We start from the raw sequence: 25,298 nt of genomic DNA on the forward strand, positions 1-25,298 counted from the left end.
AATGTACAGGATATGAAGGAACCACCCCATTTTAGTATTATCACAACCCCTTTTTTATCATGCCAAGCCTTCAGGAGTTTTCATGCTGACATACTGTTGTCATTCTGATACCAATTAATGAACATCAAACCTACTGTTCTCATGAAATGCTCATTATTTTCCAGACAGCTACGTGTAAAAATGGTAATTTTTCTCATCTGCATCTGCTTAAATGATCCAGGAAATCGAAATATTTTATAAATTATACTAAAACCTTCTTGATATTGCATCTTTCAATTAACCTGATTTTAAATCTTTTTTTTGCAATTTTAACCCATATTTTGATGCTTTTTGTTTTATGCAAATGCTATTTGTATATTCATGAGCAGAACTATAATGTCATCCAAGGCACTGGATCTCAATGTTGCACTGATCTGTGCACAGAAAATTTCTAGATTTTTGTAACCATTGCTATGGCAGATTTTTTTGGTTGGCAATTTATTGCTGTGTAAGTATATGGCAATAATCCAGCAAAAATCCTTTTCACAGAAATGTTCCCAGATAGCAAATTTGGGATTCACAATTTGAACATGAAAACATGCAATCTGAACCATGTCTTCCTGGATTTACATCAAAGCAAAAGCGCCCTCACTTGTCCAGAAATGCTTGGTCATTTTTTTTTAATGTTTGAAAAAGAGCACCGTTTGGTTCACGTCTCCATACAGACTTCATACATGGAAGAAGAGTACAGAGACACACAAAAAGTGATTCTGAGAAAAATTCATTTTCTGGTTCCGTTAAGGCACAGGCGAACGTGTGAGAGGGTGAACCTGTAAATGACTTAACTGAAACTTTGCACATGCTCATAGACGGATTTCACATTAGCACCGTCTGCGCATATCTGCATCGAAACCGAGGCTGTGTTGAACTTCATCGCGCGCGCCCGCGGAGTCCACACAGTACATGGAGTATCCGGTTCGTAAGTGTGACGCCACTTCAGTTTAAACCACACCCACTGCACAAGATACACGACCATCGCAGGTACGTTAGTTCGCGGTCAATTGTCGTTATTTTTCTTTGGACTTTACGTGTCGAATCATCCTGAAAGATTCTTCCACAAAAATTCTCAGCCTGAAAAGTCTGAATTTAACATACCTTTATGTATTTTATGTCTTGAATCCTTACTTTCAATCGTCTGATCGTATTAAGAATTGAAGTTGACACATACAGCCTCGTTTTCAAACGCGGAAGTGCGCAGATTGACGCTAAAAGCGTCGTATTGGGATCCCTCTATTGTGTCTTTACTTGGATGTTAAGTTTCAAGAAAACTGGTCATGGGACTAGCCAGATATTATAGCGGCCATTTAGGGTTAACCTACAAACTCCAAATCATTGACTCACTGTTTTGCAGACAGGGAGGAAGACAGAGGAAAATGACCACAGTGAGACCTGAAACCATTATCTTGAGAACATCCCAAAAGTACACTATGGCTTGAACAAAAATCGGAAAATTTTCAGAAGCGGAACTGAGATACGTACCATACCTCGTGCAATCTGTCGTGCAAATGACAACAAGTCCTTGGGCATCAAAGGGTCTGATTCTGTTCCATCCGCTTTCTCAGCCTTTTCATTTTGTATGTTACATGAAAAATGATGACAATAAGGACAACAAATTCATCTTTGATAACATTAATGTCCACTCTATGCAATTAAAACAAATCACAAGTTGAAAAGACAAGATTAGATGAAGGCATGATGAGAACTGGTAAAAAGTTTTTGGGGTACACCTCAATAAGAAAAGACAACACTTGCACTCATAAAGGGAAATATGAAATTAGAGTAAAGGTGCATGAATAAGAGAGAGGGTCATACAACTGAGGTTCAAACTACAAACTCTAATGTGAGAAAGGACTAATTAGCCAACCTAGTCAAGAGAGGAAGGCAGTTTTTTAGAACCATATTTTAGCACTCTGTAGGTTTGGAGTCATTCCACAGTTTGTATCTTATGTATTTGTAAACAGGCATTTAGTTCATTACATGATTAGTGAGTTAATACGGGCGATTCACAATAGTGCGCCACCAAGAGTTTGCAACACGTCGGCCAATCATAACGCACGAAATTTGTCGACCTTTTCCAAACGTGCATTGCGTTGACAAATTCCAAATTGTGATTAACCAATGCATTGCAAACTCTTGTTGGCGCACTATTGTTAATCAGAGCTGTGAGCAACTGACACATGCTTTGTGCATGCTTGGTCTTTATCAGATGCCAACATTTCAAGTATCCAATTATTCAATTTGACATTTGTCCTTTTGATAGGTTAACTCAATCATTTATGTGCATTATGTTCATTTGATGAAAAAAAATGTGTCTTAAGGCGCATTGTTGGAAATGGCTTTCAAAAATGTTAGGCAAAACAATACCATCCGAAAATGGTCAAATCTCTCCATCGGTCCTCGCTTGGCTCTCAGGTACTGAAGCAGGTCACCATGGCAACAGTGCTCCACAATGAGACAGAGGGGTGTGGCGTCAGTGCTGCAGCAGCCGAGCAGGCTGACCAGGTTGCTATGGTGACCAATGTCCTTCATCAGTTTCATCTCATGGCGAAACTCCTGCCTTTGCCATTCATCTGCATCCCCTGCATTAACATTGGCAAGAAAAATGTCATGAAACTTCAGCCATTTTATCATCAGAATTTTGTGTTCACCCTCTCATTGAAACTTACAACTTCCCTGGAATCCTTTCTTATGTAAATCTTCCACGTGTTACCACTTGGACCAAAACATCTTTTGGTAGGGCACCGGTCAACTCGGTCCGTAACCAACTTGGTCCGAGTCAACTCAGTCCCAAGTCAACTCGGTCCCAAGTCAACTCGGTCCCAAGTCAACTCGGTCCCAAGTCAACTCAGTCCCAAGTCAACTCGGTCCCAAGTCAACTCGGTCCCAAGTCAACTCGGTCCCAAGTCAACTCAGTCCCAAGTCAACTCGGTCCCTTTCAACTCAGTCCCAAGTCAACTCGGTCCCAAGTCAACTCGGTCCCAAGTCAACTCAGTCATTCATTATATTCATTATGTGTACTTTAGAACTAATGTTGATCATGTATGGAATTCGGATTTGATGTGCTAACCATAAAAAATTTCCTTTCAGATGTTGCGTCTCATTCACCCCCGGTTTCGTTTATTACTGAACGTGATAAAAGTGAAGACCAAAAATTATATAAAATGAAAGAAAAAACCAACAACTGAATTACACATGATCGACATTTCAAGATAATCCTTTTTGTCAGCCGACAGTTTCAATTTATTTTGTCATTTTGATATACCAATTCCGTTAAAACAAGGTTCAAATGTCTAAAACTAAACAGGAGCCACTTTGCAGAGAATTGCATGTCTTTCTGAAAAATTTGGGCCTTTCAAAGTTCTCATCATCAATTTGCAGCGCGCTCTGAATAGACCCATGGTTGATGAAAAGCAAAAACCCAGTGCATTCAAATGGCATATTAGTATGCTTGGTCTTCTCAATTACAGAGGGTTGGAAATCTGGAGCAGAAGAATGCCGCCGACGTCTGAGACTTAATCTTTCGATTGGTGCAGGCTAGCATCCGTGTGAAGCACCGAACCGCTCTGGCCTTTGACGGATTGGGTCAGTCACATCTACGCTGTGCTTGGAAGTAGCATTCTCGGTTGCAACTCCGGCTCTAAATGAGACCGAGTTGATTTGGGACTGAGTTGAATTGGGACCGAGTTGACTTGGGACTGAGTTGACTTGGGACCGAGTTGACTCGGTCTGAGTTGGTTACGGACAGAGTTGACCGTAAAGCTTTTGGTAGCAGTGTTACAAAACCTGGTCGGTTTTCTCACCATTTGAATAAATCTGCCACGATATTATAGAAGTAAAAGACAGAACTACCTTGATGGAAATGTGAAATGTGCCACACCATGGAGAATGTATGCAAGTGCATATATCGGTACTCGGTATCTATCAGTATTATATCATGGAGGGGTCAGGGAACCATTCTTCACACCAAATAAATTACAGCACACTACTTCCGGTCTGATTAATCTGGGGCCAACTGTGGTCTGCAGAAAGTTTGCGCAAACCACTTTCGAAGTGCAAGAGCTATGTCAAACCAGCAGGGCTGCCCATTCTTCATTCTCAGAGGACTTTGTTCCCCCTGCCATGGTAGTTTCATGAGTCATTTACCCTCAGTTTTGCCAACCTAAAAGGCAGATTAACATTTCCTTCCGTGGACCTTTAATTAAGATCACCTCTTTGCAGCCAATTTCACGAAACATAATTAGCGTTCGATTTCATGAGAAACTGAAAAGCTGTGCCACATTTTCATAATATTAAATTTCTTAAACCATGACAAAATGGCTTTTGCAACAGCTGTTCCTTTCCAATATAACAACAGTCATCAAACCGTCGTTAAATCATCTCCACCCACCTTTTCGAAAACGTTTCTGTCTTTTCTTCATCGGAACCAGATAAATGTCTCACAGTTAACAACAAAGTTATACATTTCTTAAGTTCAACGATGATGAAGCTTAAACGAACACAATAAGCTAGTCAAACTACCTAAAATGAGTACGTAAGTTACGCCATAATTTGTTGAATAATCTTACGCCATTGCGTAAAGTTTCGTGAAATTGGCAGCTGGTCCCTGTCACTGTGCTGCACTTTGAAACATCATCCAGCTTCTTTATTTTACGTATACGTGTAGTCCAAATACAATGCCACACTGGAAATGGGAATTAACAAGCTTATAATTATGCTCCTACCGTGCAGCATCTTGACAGCCACCTGGACATCGTATCGTTTGATGGAGTCTCTGAAGAGACTGGAACCAGACGTGTAGTGCGTGGACAGCTTGCCGGGTATGAAGGCCTTCATCACTATGCCAAACTGGCCTTTGCCAAGCATCTCCCCCATCTCCAGTCGGTCAAATGGTATCTCCCATCGGTCTGGTATAGGTGGATCGGGACTAAGTGAAAAAAATAATTATTATATTGGGAGGATTTCTTGACGTTTTACTTTTGGACTATTCAACCATTCTGTCAGGAAGTTAACTTTTCAAGTGGAACTCACATCCAATAAAAAATCAGAAAACAATTTCATCCCAGTTTAAAGCCTCAAGGCAAGTTCTGTATGAAATTTTGATATTTTGGACAACAAAACTTTTGTAATTACTGTTTTCTAAACTTCAAGCACCATTTAAAGGACAAACTATCACTAATATCAGCAATACTATTAGTACAACAATTCTAGATGTATTCACGCGGCCAACTTTTTCCATGGCTTCAGATCTAATAATGATGCTGACCCGTGGAGGTCATTTGTTCAAGATTTGTGCAACTTTTTTACTACATCTTTGCGTTTTGAAAACTTATGGCTGATTGATATTTGCTAGCCATGTGGCACTCAGCCACAGCTTAAGGGCTCCACATATGCTCAACCTCCATGGACGAGTTTGATCTTCCAGAAAACAGGCAAAGGAAATCTCTGTATTTGTGGTTGATAATTCAGTAAATTATGATCAGTTAGTTGCAAATGATGGAAACTATACTCTGAGGGCCTAAGGGGGCTACTTGAACAACACTGATAGGGGAAGGCTTCAGTCCCTTGACCCTTCCTAGTCAAACGATTGTTTTGACTGACTTGTCTGCAGACGGTGTGATGGTGTACACGTTGGGCATGCTCTCCTCATCCCTTCGGAGCCTCGTTTTAGACATGCGAGATTCCATCTGCCGAAGGCGACACCTCCACACCACCGCAAGCATCATGCACAAGGCAAAGACGCAGAGGAGGGAGGAGGCAACGATCAGGATGATTGTCAAGGTAGGCTGCTCGTCGGGTAGAGGGGTGCTGTGACTGCTGTTGACAGCTGTATTCAGAGTTACAAGGAAAGACCACTTTCACTGGCTTGAAAATCAGCTTTCAACCCATGGCCAATGCTGACTATGCAAAGTAGCATTACTGTGAAAGTTCACCACAAGACCCCAAGTCACAAGTGAAGTCACAAACTATTCGAACAAACTGTAACAAAGGCATTCTCCTTTGTTACTCTTCATCTTGTTGCCTGTAACCCAACCTATGAATGGGCTTGATAGTTCTGTAAATCTGAGATGGACTGAACGCTGGCTAAAACATGACATAGGCCTATTGTTCAAGTCACAATTTGCTTATTACCGGTAAATTTTCAAACTGTATATGCACCACATGGAGTACCGAAGTGAAAACATCACATGCACATTATCTTTTTAAAAGTCATTAGCACTAGAACCAGTGTGTAAACCAACACATGGAGGAAGTATATTTGTTTGCACTATACATTTCTCGATTTAATTTAAAAGACGTCATGCTCTGGTAGTACATGGTTTCATTCAGACGAAAGAAATAGTCAACAAAATGTGCAGAAAATAGGCACATGCATTTTACCACTTTCAGCATCAGGATGAAGCTCTGTTTAGACTGGTGGTTTAGTAATTTTGTTTCTCTCAATAAGCAAAGCTTCAATTTTAACTAAAAGCAACAACTGCTATTAAGAGAAGATAATGAGATGAAAGGCAATTTAATATGGAAGGAGGACAAACATGGAGAAATCAGAAGGAAACCAAAATGACTTTACATTACTAACTGAAACAAATGAATCTGACCTTCAAGGCTTATCTCAAATGAATAAGTGGGTACCGTGGCTAAATTGGTTTCTGCTCCAGTGATATTGATTGCAACCTGTAACATTAAAAAACAAAAGAGAAAGCTGTTCCAAACCAAATGTCTTTCTTCAAATCATTTGCTTTTGTGTCATGGATTTCGCATTTAATTTGCTGCAGTGGTACCTCTACTTAATGTGGGGATTTCACAATTCAATTTGCCACAAAGAGGTTGCCATCGACCGAGAAGCCATTTTTCAAGTTTACGGCCAAATTGCCACATTTTTCATTTGACAGATGTCCTAAGCATAGTGACTGGTCAGATTCTTGTATTTGCATGAAGCATGACTCGGAATTCAGAGTATGTGCCAAGGAATGGTTGGTTGAATAGTAATTCAAAATTGTGTGAGATATAAAAGGTATACGGACATACTGGCCTCATATAGTTCTCCTGAGTAATCTCAACACACCACCCAACTTTCTCGTACTCACCTTCTTCCTTATTACCGGTAACGCATTTCACCAGCAGCATACCTTTGGTAAATTTTTAGGGGGGCCAACCATTTTTTGGTGGGGGCACAGGAAGCTGATGATGAAAGGCTTGTACATAGGTTGTGTACATTTTAACATTTCAAATGTGATGGGGGAGGGAAAAGAGCCCCACCGAGGGCATCTTCCAGTAGTTATGTGTCTGCATTTCAGAAGTTAGAAACTTAACCAAAAAAAAGTATTCTCAACTGTGGTATAATTGGCATTTCGGGGGGTCACATCTCCAGTTCAAATGGGTCTGGCAACACAAAACTAAACATGATAAAAAACCAGTAGGCCCTACCGCCATTAAAAAGAGTCATAATATTACTCTTACCCTAACGCCATAAAGGATGTCTGCCTCTAACCCTGTCAACCAGACATAGTTGTTCTTCTACAGTAAAAAAAATAGTCAATATTCCTGATCAGTTTAATGTAATGCAAATATGGATGGCGTGTATACCAGATGTTAATGGCCTGCACAGCAATGATGTAAGTCATGAGATCTGGTCTCGGTTGATCTTGATCCTGAGCCTCAGTCAAAGCTCAGTCTAAGTCTGTGGTCTCAGCTCAAGACCTCAATGAGATTGCACAGGAGTGCATTGCTTTGCCTCTAAAGCACAGCAACATGAAATTTACACAGAGTTGGAAAACTCGTACTTGAACTCGAATACAATTTGAGTACCAATAAGTACTTGGCCCGTATTTGATCGTATTAAAGCATTCCAAAAAGTACACGGCATGTACTCATAATTTTGTACTCGACCTCGTCCCTAAACTTGACAAATTCTACTAGTTAGCTTGATCCCAGTCGCGCAGTACTCGAAAAGAAATTGGGATTTTTTTGGATACTAATTTTTTGATTTTTGATACTAACTTTCACTAAAAATTTCAGATAGTGTAAGCTACACTTTACAAGTCACGCCGTGCTTTTATCGTCGAGTATTCGAGAATGGGTGTTGGCACGTGGCAGCGCTCGTAGTATCCCTGATGTACATTAATGCAAATTTCTATATTGTTCAAGTTTTTCAATATACTCGGATGTACTCGATTATCTTTGTACTCATACTCAGCCCATACTCAGACTCTGATAAACTCGAACTCTGATTTTGGCCCAGGACTTGATTAGAAGTACTCAGACTCAGCCCTTACTCGGTACTGTGTGTACTTGGAAAACTTGGTGCTCGAGATTTGATACTTGACTACTCACTGAATTTACATGATGAAAATAAGAATGGTCTACATTGCACTCAGTTCAATTTCTTGACAAACCCACGGAGGTAAGCTATTTCACATTCACATTAGTCTTGCATGAAAGACAGACTCAGTCAAAGCAATAATGGAGAGACCAGGAAGCATTCTGCCAGGTGCTGGGCCTTCAAGTCCCTTCAATACAACCAAGATCCAGCAGTGGGAGATTACATCCGGCAGCTGATGTCCCCACAGTTCCTGCCTGCCACGCATATCGACGAGGCCTTCAGCTACCTTCAGGCCCAAGCCTCATGACCTCCTCCAACTACTCTGTCAGTACATTGAGGCAACGTAGCTACAGCACAGTACTTGGAACCCAGCAAACTGGTCTGTCTTCAGGAGGGCCATACGCACCAACAACGATGTCGAGGGGCGGCATCGTCGGCTGAACTGGAGGGCAGGCCTCCACTGTGCCCAGTTTTACACAGTGGTTACGCTGCTTCACAGCGAGGCAACCATGGTCAAGATCCAGATGCAGCCACTGAAGGCATCCAAGCTACGATGATACCAGCAGAAGAAGGTCAAGACATTCCAAGGGCGGGGCGGGAGGTGAAGGCCGCCACTTTACATGTGTCCAGTTTTACACAGTGGTTGCGCTGCTTCACAGCAAGGCAACCATGGTCAAGATCCAGATGCAGCTACTGAAGGCAGCCAAGCTACGATGATACCAGCAGAAGAAGGTCAAGACATTCCAAGGGCGGGGCGGGAGGTGAAGGCCGCCACTTTACATGTGTCCAGTTTTACACAGTGGTTGCGCTGCTTCACAGCGAGGCAACCATGGTCAAGATCCAGATGCAGCTACTGAAGGCAGCCAAGCTACGATGATACCAGCAGAAGAAAGTCAAGACATTCCAAGGGCGGGTGTTCAAGCTATGGGAGCGGTACAAGAACGGCAACCTGACGATATCCGGCTTTACTGGCTGCATACCTTACTGGACCAGCACTACAAACAGCAGGGGGACTGCAACTACAAACCAAAACTTGGTTTTGCCGACTGTCGATGATAATACGTGCATATTTCAAATTAAAACAGGATTTATCAAACATCAGCAAATACAGCTATCGCATAGCCAATTACGTCTTTTCAGAGAGACAAATTTTTATAACAGTGCAGGAAAAAATCATTACCAGTCAGTGTTTGTCCAAGGATGGATTTTCACCACGGACCACTGAGCTTGCCATCCTATCCTTGGAAATAGTTGTTCGTGCTACCCACTGCTACATCTACAGACTCAACCAGTCAGCCGACACCGGCAAACATGGAGTTCAAGTGGTTAAGCCGTCTGCACTAGTAAGCAGGAGGTCGTTGGTTCGAGTTCCACCCGAGTACGCTTTTGAGTTTTCTCACAAGCCGGGGGCAAACACTGAGTATACAGTGTTGTAATAACTCAAATAGCCTCAATGTAGTCTCAAATTGCAAATTTCATTTTAAGTTGTTTGACTTGTTCACAATTTGTTCGTCTTAATAATTCCATCAATTCAGATGTTATTGTTTCTAGTACTGGAGCTCCACAGGGTACGGTTTCAGCACCATTTCTTTTTACTGTGTATACAGCAGACTTTCGCTCCACGGATGTGAGCTGTCCATTTGTAAAATATGCAGATGATACCGCCCTTATTGGTTCAATACAAAAAACGAGTCTATTTATATTGAGCAAATTGGTAGATTTGTAGAATACTGCAGAAGCAACTTCTTGGTATTGAATGTGGCAAAGACAAAAGAAATGTTGGTTGACTTTTGCAAAGTCTATATAGTGGTACCAGACCCGTTAATAATTGATGGATATGAAATAGAAAGTGTTGATGAGTATACACATCTTGGAGTTGTTTTTGATAATAACTTGGACTGGAGTAATCATGTTGTCATTTGGGGAAGAAACTGAACTCAAGAATGTACTGCCTTAGGAAACTGAATTCGTTTTAATGTCTGAAAGGAACTTAAAATGACATTATTTGTAGTGTATGGACCTACTGTCTGATATATTGGGCTGGTAATGCGGATAAGAAAGTGAAACAGATAATGACATTGTCAAACGTGCTAGTAGGATAATCGGTGTGTGCTTGCCGTCGGTGGACACAGTTTACGGTCATTTGCTACATGGTAAGCTCCAGCTGGTGTGGGGAGATGCTGGTTATCCTCTTCACAGTTGGTTTGAGGTTAAAACTATTCCACGCAGCGGTAGACTGAGACCAATGGCTGCACACACAAACCGATATCCTTCTGTTTTTTACAGGAAGGGCCATAAATTGTTTTAATGAGAATTTTAAAAGATCATTTATTATCATTTTTATCTGAAGGACTGTTTTCTGGTAAGAAATACTTAAGAAATAAGGAGTGCTTATTTGTGTGTATTTTTGTATGACTATTTAATTTCTAATTTAGGTTTTCATTTTTGGGGCGTTCTTCTTTTAAACTGAGTTGGAAATTATCTTATTTATTTTTGTTTACGGTTATGTGAAATTGTTTGCTTAAATGAGCGACGACAGCAATGTAATTTTCCAGTTTTGGATTTTAACAAAGTTTATCTTATCTTACCTCATCTTAAAATCTTTTCCTGAGTGTATTCTGGTTCGAACTGATAAAGCAATATTTCTTGTGCCTTATCAGCTCCTTCAATGTTACTTTGTTAAAATGAATGAGAAACATGACAGCTGAACGCTGCCATGATCAGAAAAAGTATCAATGCTGGAATTATCGTCGCTTGAGTCTGACATGATGGCACACGCTAACGCTGCTGCATTGCGTACACGTTGACGCGTCGTTACATAACAGTAAACAGTCGCCTGATAAAGGACTCCATCCTATGATGTCAAGATTCTTGGGAATTTCTTCAGACAACTTTTGGTACTCGACGGCTGTTGTTAAGCTTTTGCTCTGAGAAGGGAGTGAAATAGGGTCGTGAAAACTTAGATTTTTAACATACTTCCGTGCATTTTGAAATTATACAGACGTGTTTTCTTGTTATGTGTATGTTTGTAAGTGCTAATGCTTGTTTTACAAAATATCTTCCCAGCACGGTCCATCCTTTTTAAGGTCTTGTGTGTGTCTACGCACCTTTAATGGGTTCCAACCACAACAATGTTGCACATTTTAGAGAAAACCTTCAGGAGACTGGTCCGAAACCATGACTGTCATTGACTGGCACAAAATGTTAGTGTTTTGGATCAAACTGGCTCAAATGATACCTACCACTCCAGGAATGCTGATGTCGGTGATGGTCTCTGGGTACAAGTTTAAAATTGGAAGTAGCTGGTTAGAGCTGTTATCATTTCTTATAACTTTCCCCCACTGAACAATGTAGCCATTCACATTTGGGCTAGGATCCACAGCGTGCCACTGGACCATGGCAGACTTGTTGTGAGGGTAGCGGATCGCACTGACCGAGGTTAACTGCAGCCTGGGAGATGAACCTGACAGTGAAGTGACATAAAATAAATGAGCAGCAGTTATAATGAATATCAGTCAGTCATCGTTTGGTAATCTAAATCAGTCATCTTGCAAAAGTGGCATCAAAGGCATCAACAGGAACCCAAAACTAAAGAAACAATTAGGATTTAATTGTCATCAGCAGTTATTAACCCGATGTTAGAACTGATACCTGTTATGTGACCCCAAATAGGCATCAGGTGTGGAAAATATAAGGTATCAAAGAGGTATTACGACTGATGCCCAATTCCAAGAGTCATAGGAATCTGGGATCCTAGAGTCAACAGAGTCATCATCAGCTACAATTAGGCATCAGGGTCATCAGATCAGGCATAAAAGAATCATTAGATCAGGCATCAAAACGTCATCAGATCAGGCATAAAAACGTCATAAGATCAGGCATTAAACTATTGATAGCAATATGCACTTACTCATTAAAAGGCATCCAAAATGGACCAAAGGCACTAAAAGGTAAAGAATGAAGCAATCTACAGGCATTTAATTGATATTGAGAAGTTCAGCTCTGGCTGCTTCCTTTATTACATGATAGATATTTAGTGCTGCATCAATGGGGGTTATCCCCTCCTGGTGTGCGTTAAATTTGGAGTCGGCTTATTACATGAAATGAGGTGGGCTTGGTCCCAGTGGATGTGGTGGTCTTCCGAGTGGGAATGCTTGACTATGACTACGCCGACTTCTCGTAGTCTCCCTTTCTGCCGTGAGCTTGGTGTTCTTTGAGTCTGGGGGAGAGGTCCCTACCAGTCTCGCCAATATTCACTTAGCCGCATTGGCAAGGGATCTTGTACGCCCCTTGTTGGTGGTGCAGATCTTGTCAGTCTTTGTGGGATGTCAGCATGCCACGGATCTTGATGCCATGATGCCATGCTTACTCAGGATACGCTGAGTAGTGGGAAGTACAACCTAGGTAGGAGAGAGTAACAGAATTAGGGGCCTTATCTAATTGTCTTTGGGTATAGGAGACCCTTCGACCAGGAGGGGATCTAGGTCTTGGGTCTTGATCTGCTGGGGCTGTAGCCGTTTCGTTTAAGTGCCGTAGAGATGTGGTACAGTTCTTTAGTGAGGTGATATGGATGGTCTTGTCTTGGTGTAGAAACTTGATGGCTGACCGATCTTCTCTGGAGATTTTGGGCTTGGGTGTCTTGTGCTTCCGGAGGGCTTGGTTGATCTCGAGACGGATCTCATCAGCAGTGGACTTGCCAAGGCGACGGAGAGTGGGCTCTGTGGCTTGGATAATCTCTTCCGTAGGTAAGGACTGAGGGGCTAGCGCAAAGTTCAGGCCCAGGGCAAGAGATTTCTCCTCGTTGGAAGAGAGGGTGCGTTGACTCATGTTGACGACCGTAGGCTTGGTGAAGGAGTCCTTGGATCGAAGATGGGGCGAAGATACTCCGAAACGTTGAGTATACTCCCAGTTCTTTTCAGAACCACGCGTACTCATAAGAGAAATATATTCCTTCGCAAGGTGCTACCGCAAGCCTTTCCACCTAAATTCCTCAAAGATTATAATAACCTTAAAGATGATGATAAAGAACAAAATAAAGACTTTTAAATCAACTTTGAGTCTTAAAATTGCTAGAAATCAGAAGCAATTTAGTAATTGTAGAGCTTACAACCTAGATACCAGTAAACAGAATGTAATTTCAACAAGATGTAGATGTTTCTTATGGGGATGTTTAAATTGTTAAATGCAGAAGAAGTTGATCCAAAGGGATTTCTTTTGGGGGTGGGGATTACTCAGCTGAATTCTTCTTTGATGGACATCTAGCGCTGTAGCAGGCACTGTTAATAATTCGCGTCACTTCTGCATTTTTCAATTAGGGTGATGTTGCAATCAATTGCCAGTTGGTGGATGAAGCCTGAAAGAGGAATAAACACAAATAAGCAAAAGAGTTCTGGAAGTTTTCTTAAAATATACACAGAACCTTACAAAAACCCTGTTTTGAATTTTATTGCATTATTGTCTTTTGTGTTCTAGAAACAAGTCCCATGTGTTGAGATTGTCAAAACTGGGTCTACATTTCACAGTTTACATGACAGAACAAATAAGATTTTTCCATCAGAAATGCAATGGCAAATGATCACTAAGATGGAAGCATTCTAACGAAAGACAAGGTGACGACCCTGTTTAGAATGGGGTGCAAACCGATTCTAGTTTATGAAACACAAACCATAATACTCTTTGAAGCTCAGGACAGCTACTTCGGGAAGAGCTGAGCGCCTGTCATCTTTGCCTTTGTGCCGGCCTTAGCAACATGATCATTGCCAACTCTTCCCGAGAGAAGAGAGCCAAGAGGAGGTGCCTCAAGACGACCTTTAGTCCATAATTTCATTTGATGTCAAGGAACCCTTTGTAGAATCCAGCTGTTTGGTTGTCAGGTATACTCTGGATGAAACTCTACCTTCGCAGTGCCAGGGTGCAGATGAAAAACCATAATTAAACATAGTATTACAAAAATCAGTATGAAAAAGTTGAATGAAGGCTCTTGAATAAGCTTTATTTTGTTCTCCAGGCTTTTTTACCCTCATCAGTTCCCCACATTTATCCACACAACTGGAAATTAATTTTAAAAAGGGGTGAACTCCAAACCACATAAGAGATTTTACAATTTGTTTGAATGGCATTTAGGGAGAGTAAAAGAAGGAAATCATTGCATGTTTAAAATACTGCATGCCTGCATATTAGCTGGTTTCTGAACAAAGTCTGAGAAATGTTGAACACGGCGGGAAAAACTAAGTAAATAGAACACAAGAACTACCAAACACAATCACAAGTACATGGGTAATTCCAGAAATTAGGGGTCCAAAAATGTGACATTTTCGTGTCCGTTATATCTGACCTTTGTTATTTGACATGGAAATACTACCAGAACTGATTTCAAACTATTACTATTTGTTTGGCAAGTACTCTGCATTAATTCATCACTGTTTGAAATTGAAAAAAGTGTTCTAAAAATGTGACCGGGACATAAAAAAATGGACGCCTAATTCTGGAATTACCCACATACATCAGTTTCTCTGCACCAATGCCATCTACCGGTATCAGCTTTGGAACTTGAGGGTATGGGAAGCCTCCTCTTTGACTCGGGATACCCCCTCTGGCACCAATGTTGGCACGTATCATAAATTTGAATGTGCATGTCCAAAAGCTCTAAGAATTTTAAATTCTACTTACTGTATGCAAATGTAGGTGATGGGTAATTGATGGACATACAAGGGCAAAAACTAGATATCCATTATCAGCCTTAGTCACCTAAAATTGCATACCTACCATCCTACCATAGTAACTTCTCCCTCCAAGAACCCTAATTGGTCCTCCATAAATATGACCCTCCTTGGTGTCACATCTGTAATAAATAATGAGATACAAGCAAATTTTAAAGAATCTTCAGACTAATACAAGGCACAACATATATCCTTTTCATCAGGCTTTAACTCAACTAGGTACCAAATGGTAACAGCATTTCTGATCAAATTCAGCCTTGTTACACAGTATGTACAGTCTGTTTATGAGATTTGTATGTTTGTAAGATTTATGCAGTTTTGGTTTTCAATAGAACTGTTGAATAACAAGAAGACAGGAGGAAATAAGTTGTTCAGCTAAACAGTTTCATGCCTATACCATTCCTATGGTTTATAAATAATACATGTTTTACATAATGGATGCTTTACATTATCCCTGGGTAGAGCAGTCTGTGGATAGCAGTCAAAATATGTCTACTTAACCAGGCCCTGATTGAAAAGGTCCTGAGATGTAGAACTTATTGATGAGACTGAAATCTCACTCAGTCCAGCTCCAGAGTTGGATGGTGTTGCTGCAAACATCTCTTCCAGCTGACAGTTTTTCTTCCTCTCTTCCTCCAGCTCTCTCCTCAATTGTGTGTTTTCCTCCTGGCATTCTTGATAGGCCTGGTAAAGGTAATGGTTACCGGAAGTTGAGTGAAATAGCCGTTGGGGTAGGTGGGCGTTGGCTGGAGCAATGGTGCCTACTATTTGTCATTCATCTGCATATGAAATAAATATAAGGAAAACTTTGCGTAACTTCGTCCCACTCTATATGCAAGCTGTGCTAAACTCACGCAGCCTACTTAGACAACTCAAAAACATGTTTTGAGTTGACCTCAACAGGAATGTTCTAAAGTACAGATTCACAACTAGACCACATTAAACACGTTTTCATAACCACGACTTGACAATGTAAATGTCAATTGACCTGCCTGTGGTGAATGCGGACTGTAGACATTGCTCAGCAATTGCCTAGCTGATTTGCCTTGTGCATTTTTTATCTGGGAAAGCTGTATAAACACAAAGAAGAGATAAAACATAAAGATTTTGTTAAGTCTGTCTAGTCAAGCTGAATGAAAATGGGGAAAAAAGAATTGTGAAACCTACATGTAGCGTAATGAGGATTAAACAGAAATACAAAAATTACCCACTCAATGCAAGAAAATTATTTTTGCTTAAGCCCAACTAATCATATTTCTTCCACTTGAAAAATTGATAATCTTACTACTGGTTGGTTGTGGTTTGGAAGCCAAACTTTCCAATATCCTCTCACACATTTTCTTACTTGCATCCAACTTTGAGGTGGTCATTTTGCTTCAGTGGAAACCCAGATGATGAGTTAGCCTTCTCAGTGGTCTGGGCTGCCTTGAGGGCGATACAAATGGCCCCATCAATCTGCATTCACACTTTTTGCAAGGCATCTTAAAGCTTCTCTTAAGAGTATAAAAATAAAAATTGTCACATTATATTACTAATAAATGTATATACATTTAATATGCCACACTTGTTTACTGTTTTAGCTTTTACTATTATAACTTTGGACTGTAAATAAATATGATTGGTCAATACGGGATGAATGAGCTTCAGATCATAATTCTGATTGGTAAATTCTGATTGGCCCGATCCATGAAGGGCCTACATGTAGCTCATCCCTCAACAAGGCCTTTGGTTGTGGTTTGGCAGTGCTAAAATACGACAAAACCAGAGTGCAAAGTGTCTACTTCACGAACTCAAAGTCACTACTCCGTGCGACTGTGAGCCAATGTAGTTTACACGGAGTCGAAATGCTACAGGCTTTAACTCAAACTTGAGAGATAAATGACAGCTTGAAAAAGCTTTCCCATCAAATTCTCCCGTTAGAGCAAGCTTGAGGTATCTATAGCTCTTGAAAATGCTTATGCGTGAGATTCAAAGCATGAGACTGCATTTTCTGGAAAAAAATGAGATTTTTACTCACCAATCTCTCGCTTCCACCCAACGACAATCGTACCATTTGTGTTTTTCCATAGAGCTAAAAACTTGAGGACTAATTTCTCATTCATTGAGAAGCAGGCACAAACAAAGATTTTAAAAGAGCCACAGCCGGAATTATTTTTTTTTTAAAACAACCATATGAACATGTATATTTGACCATTCCAGTTTCAATGCGTCTGTATAGTACTGTATGCCCAGTTAATTTGACAGTTCGGTAAAACCATGTTAGAATTATGTGATACAATTCTAATACTAAAGCCAAACACGTTTGTTGTTTAGTGTAAATATATATAGCACTGCTTGTGTGAGGATATGTATGATGTTAGGTCAAACATACATGGCAAACTACGGTGACAGAAAGCATCCTTTATCGTGATTACAAAACATCTTTTTTCAGTTTATGACTCAATGAGGTCCGTCAAATTTAGTGTGAATTAACATAATTAATATTGCAGGAGTCCTGTCCTAAAATGAGAATGAAAGATCAATTTTTTTTGTTTATTTTTATTTATTGTTTTCATTTGCAGGTTAAAAATTGCTCTTCATGACAATACTGTGGACTCTCTCCCAACCAACCGCTCTTCTCTGAGTTATCAGCAAGAGGCATTGAGAACCAACAACAGAGTATACATTTGTGAAGATGGTAAGAATTAAGTTTTTGTTATATTACATCCCAACTAAAAGAAAAAAGAAAACCTGATATGCAAACACACTTACTACTCTCGAGAATTGTTTAAAAAGAGTCTTCCTTCTAGGTCACCCAACCACAATTTTGATGCATGTATTAATATCTTAAATGTGAAACATATGTGTATATAGACAGTTGGGGCAAAACGTTTACATACACTTGGTAGAAAAACAATTTTCTTCACGTTTTCGGTGTTTGAAAGAGTTTTGTCAATTTTTTTCTTCTCAATTTAATATTCACAGTGTGTACTTCAATTGAACATACTCAGAGATTTCTAAACGGAATGCATTACTGGCATTAACATTTGCACTCAGGCATAAATTGTCTGGAGAGTGTTTAAATGATTTATTACAGCTCATTGAATTGCACTCTCCTTTGCAAAACTCACGTGACACCTCACTGTATTTGCTCATAAATAATCTAAATGGGCTGAAACTTTTGTCCCTTAGGTGTCACAGATTTTCAGTACATGTACATGTACCAAATATATAGTAGCACACTTTCTCGAAATCCCCTTATTGGATCAATTGAATGACATGTTCAAACTATCAAGATCTGCTTCACAGGTTCCAGACTGAAACCAAATCCTCCAGTGCACTTTTTGACACATACGATGAGTCACTATACCAAAAGCATTTCTCTGATTTTATCTTCACTTTATCAGAGGCTACAAGCAATGGCTACTGTTTGACATGCACAAGGGTTTATCCACAACAAACACAAGGCTAGGGTTCCCCTCGTTTTCTCTGTTTTCTCAAAATGACGCAATCTACATTCAGCATGTTCAGAATTGGCATCTTGGCATGAACAGAAAAAAAAGCTTTTTAGCTTGTTGTAGTTGAGCTCCGAAGACAAATGACTCCGCGTTCGATGTGGATGCTTCCGTATTTATTTGAACAGATAATATCAGAGAAAACATGTTTTTCTTTGAGTTGGTCTTTAATATGCACTAGCTCTTAAACTTGCCTGATGTACTGTACAGACTTTTGGACCACTGTGCATTTGAGTGAAAATGTACAGTTGTTTTGCCTTAGAGATTCTTAATAGGGAGTTATGGAAATTGGTCCATGGTGCCAAAAAGCCTGTGTGTCAGATTGTAAATGCAGTCACACTGTGACATGCTGCGCATTCCAGAGTTAGGCGACAGACTAATGCCCAATTTAAAGGCTGCATTTCTGATGGCGTGGCACAAAACATCAAAGTGCTGTTCAAATCGAGCCCAAGATTTTGCTCGGGAAACTGAAGAGAAGTAAACATGAAGAATACCGCAACGCAGTTACCCGTACTAGCACAGAGACTGTTGGTGCATCAGGTTTCTATCTGGTTTCTCCCTTTTAGGAGTGCGGGTCAATAACAGGCTTGTTTGCAGCTCTCAGTTCATTGCTCTGAGGAGCAGGGATTGCTGGATGATGGAAGTTAAGCAAGAGATGAGATATTCCTCAAACGTGCTTGAGGGTGTTTTCATCCGTGCCACTGTGGAAGTAAAAGATCGAGATGTTTTGCTCTTATAGATGACAAAAATGTATGTTGTGCAGTTTGATGAGGTTGGAGTGTGCTCTAATAAACTGACTGACATATCTCCTTCCTTTCCAATTGGTCCAGAGCAAGGTCGATCAATTAGGATGTGCAGTTGTCATTAATATCAGGTGGCAATGACATTACGTTTTTAGTACAGGTAAAATCAAATGGCTCTTTGAAATGAAATCCATATATTAGATGTAAGAGATCTTTTATAAAGGATGCATGAACAGTTCTAGTGTAGGGTTGTGAGAAAAAAGGCCATCCAAATTTAAACAGATTATTGATCATATCAATAAGTTGAGGTGCGTGAACTAACGACAGACAGCACAGTCTGTTCTCTGGTGCAGTTGACAATTACAGTAGTACCGGCTTGTGCACATATGTACCACATGTATGTGCATTGCATTGCATTGAGCAACTTGCATGCATAATAACAGATTTGATGTGAAGTGTTATTACATGTATGTAATTATGTATTAGAACTTCATTTTTTTATCCAGCGATGAAAACATTAATTCAATATGCAAAGCAAAAAATTGAGACTCTCTTCGTGTTATCACCTGTGCATTTTTAGAATACGTTATTAAAACACCATCTAAGCTCAATTCCCCTGAGTTATGGATACTTTGATTTGTTTCCAAATATGGATGCTTTCTCAGCAGTCTTTGTGTCATGATAAATAAAGGTTAAGATGTGAGTCTGTAAATCTTGTGTAAGTCTTTAATTTCAGGTTTGCCTGTAATAAAAATCCCCAATTTGACGGCCATGCCTGATGTATTGAATCTCAATTTTGTTTTTGCACAATTTTTATCAAATGTAAATGTCACGTACATACATGTATGTCATTGTATCCATCCATTATATTTCAACTGTAAAGTGTTTATGTAATTTCAAAGTCCACTAATGCCTCTTTGATAACAAAAACTCACATTTTTTGAGGACTTGGTGCCTCTTTCTGAGAGCATTTCTCTCTTATGTAATCCATTGTGATGACTGTGATGCTGGTTTTTGATGAGCACTGATGCCTCATGATGACTGTTGTTTCACAAATCCTGTTTGATGCCTTATGATGGCATGGTTAATGCTACGAGATGACTGTTGATGCCTTATGATAACCTTTTGATGACTTTTCAGTTCGTGTGCTGACGACCCGTGATGCCTATAATGATGACTGAATGATGCCCAATTGTGCTAATGATGTCCAAATTATGACTAATTTTTCTAATAGGGGATCATTATAATGACTATGACCTGGCAATCAAAATTAGAAGTGTATAATGCTGTGCCACGTATATGCTCTTGGAAGTGCTACAAAGGCAGTAATTGCTTCAACAGACGACAGCAGCACCGATAATCCACCAAATGCAGCCAACCTACTCAAGCATGGCTTTTTATCGATGTATGGTGATAGATAGAAGTGACATTAAATTTTGGTTCTTTTGGGAAGCAACCAAAATGAAAAAGTCCCACAAAATCACTTTTCTTACATTTTATCTCAAACCAAACAAAATGTGCTCAACGGGGCAAGGTCTCCACCAATCCAACAATGGGGAGTAATCAAATTGGGACCTTGCTTCGTCATTAGTTCTATATCAATATGAATTTCAGGAACTTTAAGCACACTCCAGAGATATCATTGGCTTGGGATTCAAATGAGAACTGCACTCACCTTGACGTAGACAATTTTGAGAATCATCTCTAAAAATTTCTTGACAAACTACGAGAAAGGAATGAATAAAAGGCAAACACAAATCATGAAATATCCTTTCAATGGGGAGACAATAATTCTTTCAGATTTTAAAGGACTTTTAAACAATTCTGTTCTCGAGAATTTCAACGTAAAAAACACTCTCAATAGAAAGCCATGAGAAAAAGACACTACTAAAAGACACACAACACAAACAAACCATTTTCTCTTTATATACTGAATAATTAAACAGTGTTAATAACAGTTCAAGACTGTGACACAAAATAGTCAAACGCAAATTACACAGAAGAAATTTGCAACAGCAGAAATCCTACAACAAAGACGCTAGAGTGACAACAGACCCAAATTCCCCCCTCTCTGGGATGTGTCACATCAATTTAACTACAAGCCCTCGCGCCAGGCAAACCTCATCAAACGCCTCAAGCTTACCACGCTAAAGAATGTTCAATTTTTGCCCAAAACCAAGTCATTAATTATGTTTTGAGCTTTCGAGTCTGTGCCTTTTGATGACTTTCTGCCAATTCTGAATGAAAAATCCTACAAGATTGTTAGTTGTTTCTGTACCAAAAGGGGCCTTTCAAATTCAAAAATGCACCACTTTTGGACAGTTATGGGCCGAAATGCTATGATGCATCGTATACGATGAACTCCTACAAAGCAATTGTGATTCTACACATACAATTTCACATTATTAGTTCTGTTCCTTTTTCTTTATACGTTATAGTTTGTTTCTTTTTCTTGTCAATTTGTCTAAAATATACCTTTTATTCAACCGCAATTTTAAGTTTTCCAAAAACAACGCCGGAAAGCAAAAGCACTTGGAATATGCAAATACACAACTATGAACCAATTCACACAACAGTGGCTAAATCTTGTTGCGCCCCACCCACTAGCCCCATGTCAATGTTGGGTCTCAATGCGCGATCTGCGCTCCAGCTCAAGATGACATTTACCAGGGAAGTGGGGGACCTGCAAAGGGTGAGGCTAAAAAAACGTGTCCCACAATTTTGTCCTGGGCTGTAGCTTCCATGAGTTATACACAGTTTAAAAACTGAAAGACTGGACACGACTAATGCCCAAGCATGGGCGAGGGCATTGTCAGCGTCAAGTCTTCCGAGTCCGTTTTAAACGTTATTAAGACCGAAGCCAAGCACATATTTATTCCCAATCATTGATACCTTTTCAGTCGGAGAGTCAAAAAGAAGTCGATATATGATAGATTTCCGGCGATTTTGTGCTACAATTTTACTTTCAGTTTCCAAAACACACCCGTCCATTTTATGGAATATTCCTTGTGAAAATTGTCCAATTGGCATGCTCGTGGCGAGCCGCTTACACACAGAGATACCGTGCACGATATAAGGCCGATGGGTACCCCCCCCATGTCCAATCCCTAAACACACTCTAGACTATTGTTACCCAACACATCCCCCTAAAAGTCTGTAAATATTTTTAAGGCATTTAATGACGGACCCACTACGGACCCTGTAGCATTTAGTCAAGATCATCAATGTGATCCTTGAAATATGGTAAATGAAGGCATCAGTATCAGGCTTTGAAAGGCACCCACTCGTCGTTGGTTTAGCAATATTATTGTCATGTCACGTGCATTATATAACCCTGCTTATATGACCCTGCTTGCCTTGACTAAAGGCTAAAGATATATACTTCTGTTCGCGTACCAGAGGGGTTGCCACCAATAAATAACTTGAACCTACCATACCGATACTTGAACTTCACTGGCTGAATATTATAGCAGGCGCCAAATGTTCCTTGAACCTTCAAACAGGAGTGAATCAAAAGGAACTCCATGAGATGCCACAAGTCTTGAAGTGAAATGACAATTCAGGGGGCAGGACTATTTTTTTTAATTATTTTTATTTATTATTTAATTTTTTATTATTATTATTTTATTATTATTTTTTTTATTTATTTTCAATTTTTCCAGCAGCCAAAATATGTATAACAAGCACTGGTAAATGGCACCCTGTTTGCAGTGGGGTCGGGGAGGGCAAAGAAGTCGACAAACTTTGGATTATAGTCAACTTACCTCATATGTAACTTCGCAGTCTCCCCGGGCTAGATCAAGATCTTCGTTATCTAGACTAACTTCTCCATTTCTTATCTGCTCCAAATTTAAATAAGACTAGATTTAACTTTTATAGTATGTCACAGGAGAACAGAATCTCCCGGTGATTAATAAGCTATACATATCCTCTTTTAGCACCAGACTAAGTGTTCCACCTGTACTTGTAGGACAGAAAAGCTGGGGGGGTATAGGTCCTCAGCAACAACTAACCTTTCATGATGGAAGACAGTGTTAATTCCAAGATGCTGTATTTTCATGCAAAGTGGCGATTTCCGTACCCTTTCCTACTTTTTGCTTCATTTCGCTTATGGCGCAAGTAGCCTTGTGGTTACAGAGTCGGGACGGGTGCTGATTACAATGTGTGACCTTGTATATTACTGAGTGAAATCACTTTACCCCCACTTGCTTCCCTCTGCCAATTGGTACAAATGATTATGTACCCTTGAGGGCAGAAATAGTTCTGAAATGCCAGCATCGAGCTGTAGCTCCCTTGCTAAGAAGGTCCTTTAGATGTTCATGGGTCAGTTGATGATCAGATAAATATATTGTGTTCCTTGATCAGTTTCAGGACAAATGTACATTAGTCGATATAATGATATTACTTCCGATTTTGTTTTAATTTTTACATTTTCATCAGGGAAAAGCAAGTGCCCCGTTGCCCCCCCCCACGTGAATGCCAAACCTAAACCTCAAGTGTCTCAATTGTGATCTATTAGGACGCCATTGGGTAGGTATAAATGGATCAATCTACAGCTGGGGTGGGGTGCTGGGCCTTTTGTTATTCTTTCATCTTGGCAAGAATGGTGCCATTTAGTATGCGATTACGTCCATTCCTATCCATGTATGTCCCACAATACAAAGTTCAACAGTAAAGTATTCCTTCAAGGTCATGAACTTCTGGTCTGAGGAGTGCTGAATGTCCACAATAGTCCATTGCTCTTTGCTGCACATAGCAAAGACAACAGCATAATAAACAGACTGTATTCATATGTCGGCCATCTTGAATTGAAAGTGAGGTACAACATTTAATTTGGGGAACCCGAGAGTAACACTATCAATGACGCAGTACAAGTCCGTTTAATTCATGCTGGTTTTTGTATAGAAAAATCTAACATATGTAATAAATTATACCTAAATGTTTTAAGACACATTAAACAAACTGAAACCGAACTTTGGAAACCACTACAGTTTAGCACCAACCCATTTAACAGATTACACCAAATATGATAGATTCAGGGAACAACATAAAATTGGCTTCCCATGAATAAGGTCTAATGTTTAGTACTCACACGTAGACGACTTGAATTATTCATGATTTGGGCATTAGTTGGTTGTCTTTTACATCGAGGATGAGTCAGAGTTACCAAGTAGAAATGAACATTAGGAATCCATCCTGCCAAAACAGGCAAAAGTCACATATCGTGGTAAATTCAGAAACAAATTCACAGGAATTTCAGAGAGAAATTTAACCTTGCTGATCAGTTCAGAAATGCGTTAAGAAGGTCACTCAATTTTATTAAACTAGCAAATAACATCAACATTTATTAAACACTCTGAGGGACCTGTCTCTTGAAAACTGAAGGGAACCTGATCATCAGGTAACACTAATGACACTAATGGCATATTGAATAATTAACTGTATTTTCCGGCCAGCTGCATAGCCAGGGTTTTATTTTCCCTGCAATATAACTCATCTGCCCTTTAAGCAACCACTGTCCCAATTTTGCATTGTGAGAGCAGATGGAATTCCCTTTTCATGGGGGAAATTATAATGAAGTCATGTTTACCGGGCCAATGGTTGGGATGGTTTAACCCTCTTATCAGTGTGCTACATAATTCTACATGGTGTAGGCCCATGTATGGCTAAAAAAATTCTCCCATCCCTAAATCAGCACATCTTCATGTAGTTCAACTGAAAATAGGAAAAGTGTCCAAGAAAACTGATGATTTTGCAAACAAAAGCGTTCACTGAGATCACTCAGTTCACTGAGACTTGAAAGAGGAAAACTAACAGTTGAAAAAGTTGTTTCAACAATTAATTTGGCAACTGAACAGTGGTGTACTATATACAGCGTGGGGGCAACGAATTCTTTCTTTCTTTTTTTTTTTACAAAGAATACTTCATAGGTGAGTGGTGTGGCGAAACAGGGTAGAGGTATACTTGTATCAAGATCGAGGCT

At 39.9% G+C, this 25,298-nt stretch overlaps 1 protein-coding gene and 1 long non-coding RNA gene across 3 annotated transcripts in view; both read right to left on the minus strand.

Moving 5' to 3' along the window:
• The window catches only part of LOC110978378 (uncharacterized), a 72,194-nt gene that overhangs the window by 10,888 nt on the left and 36,008 nt on the right, over positions 1 to 25,298 (minus strand). Inside the window, exons 8-18 of the mRNA XM_087141133.1 lie at positions 24,408 to 24,511; positions 23,080 to 23,154; positions 22,748 to 22,808; positions 20,991 to 21,038; positions 11,602 to 11,822; positions 7,498 to 7,554; positions 6,636 to 6,711; positions 5,638 to 5,863; positions 4,761 to 4,963; positions 2,404 to 2,618; positions 1,519 to 1,602 (exon numbers count right to left, since the gene is read on the minus strand). Coding sequence (XP_086997259.1) covers positions 1,519 to 1,602; positions 2,404 to 2,618; positions 4,761 to 4,963; positions 5,638 to 5,863; positions 6,636 to 6,711; positions 7,498 to 7,554; positions 11,602 to 11,822; positions 20,991 to 21,038; positions 22,748 to 22,808; positions 23,080 to 23,154; positions 24,408 to 24,511 — 1,370 coding nt within the window. The remainder of the gene's footprint in view (positions 1 to 1,518; positions 1,603 to 2,403; positions 2,619 to 4,760; positions 4,964 to 5,637; positions 5,864 to 6,635; positions 6,712 to 7,497; positions 7,555 to 11,601; positions 11,823 to 20,990; positions 21,039 to 22,747; positions 22,809 to 23,079; positions 23,155 to 24,407; positions 24,512 to 25,298) is intronic.
• Positions 11,832 to 20,984, minus strand: LOC147800567 (uncharacterized). 2 transcript variants are annotated; one of them, XR_015426421.1, is made up of 6 exons: positions 16,424 to 20,984; positions 16,067 to 16,148; positions 15,639 to 15,762; positions 15,121 to 15,200; positions 14,025 to 14,251; positions 11,832 to 13,712 (listed from the first exon to the last, which is right to left on the minus strand). It is a non-coding gene; the product is annotated as an uncharacterized LOC147800567 (long non-coding RNA). The 2 variants fall into 2 exon arrangements; XR_015426422.1 differs by lacking the exons at positions 11,832 to 13,712; positions 14,025 to 14,251 and having other exon boundaries at positions 14,273 to 15,200.

The sequence above is a fragment of the Acanthaster planci genome, linkage group LG01 (genome assembly GCF_054643075.1).
Source record: "Acanthaster planci isolate LZ-2023a linkage group LG01, COTS_SCS, whole genome shotgun sequence".
Taxonomy (NCBI): domain Eukaryota; kingdom Metazoa; phylum Echinodermata; class Asteroidea; order Valvatida; family Acanthasteridae; genus Acanthaster; species Acanthaster planci.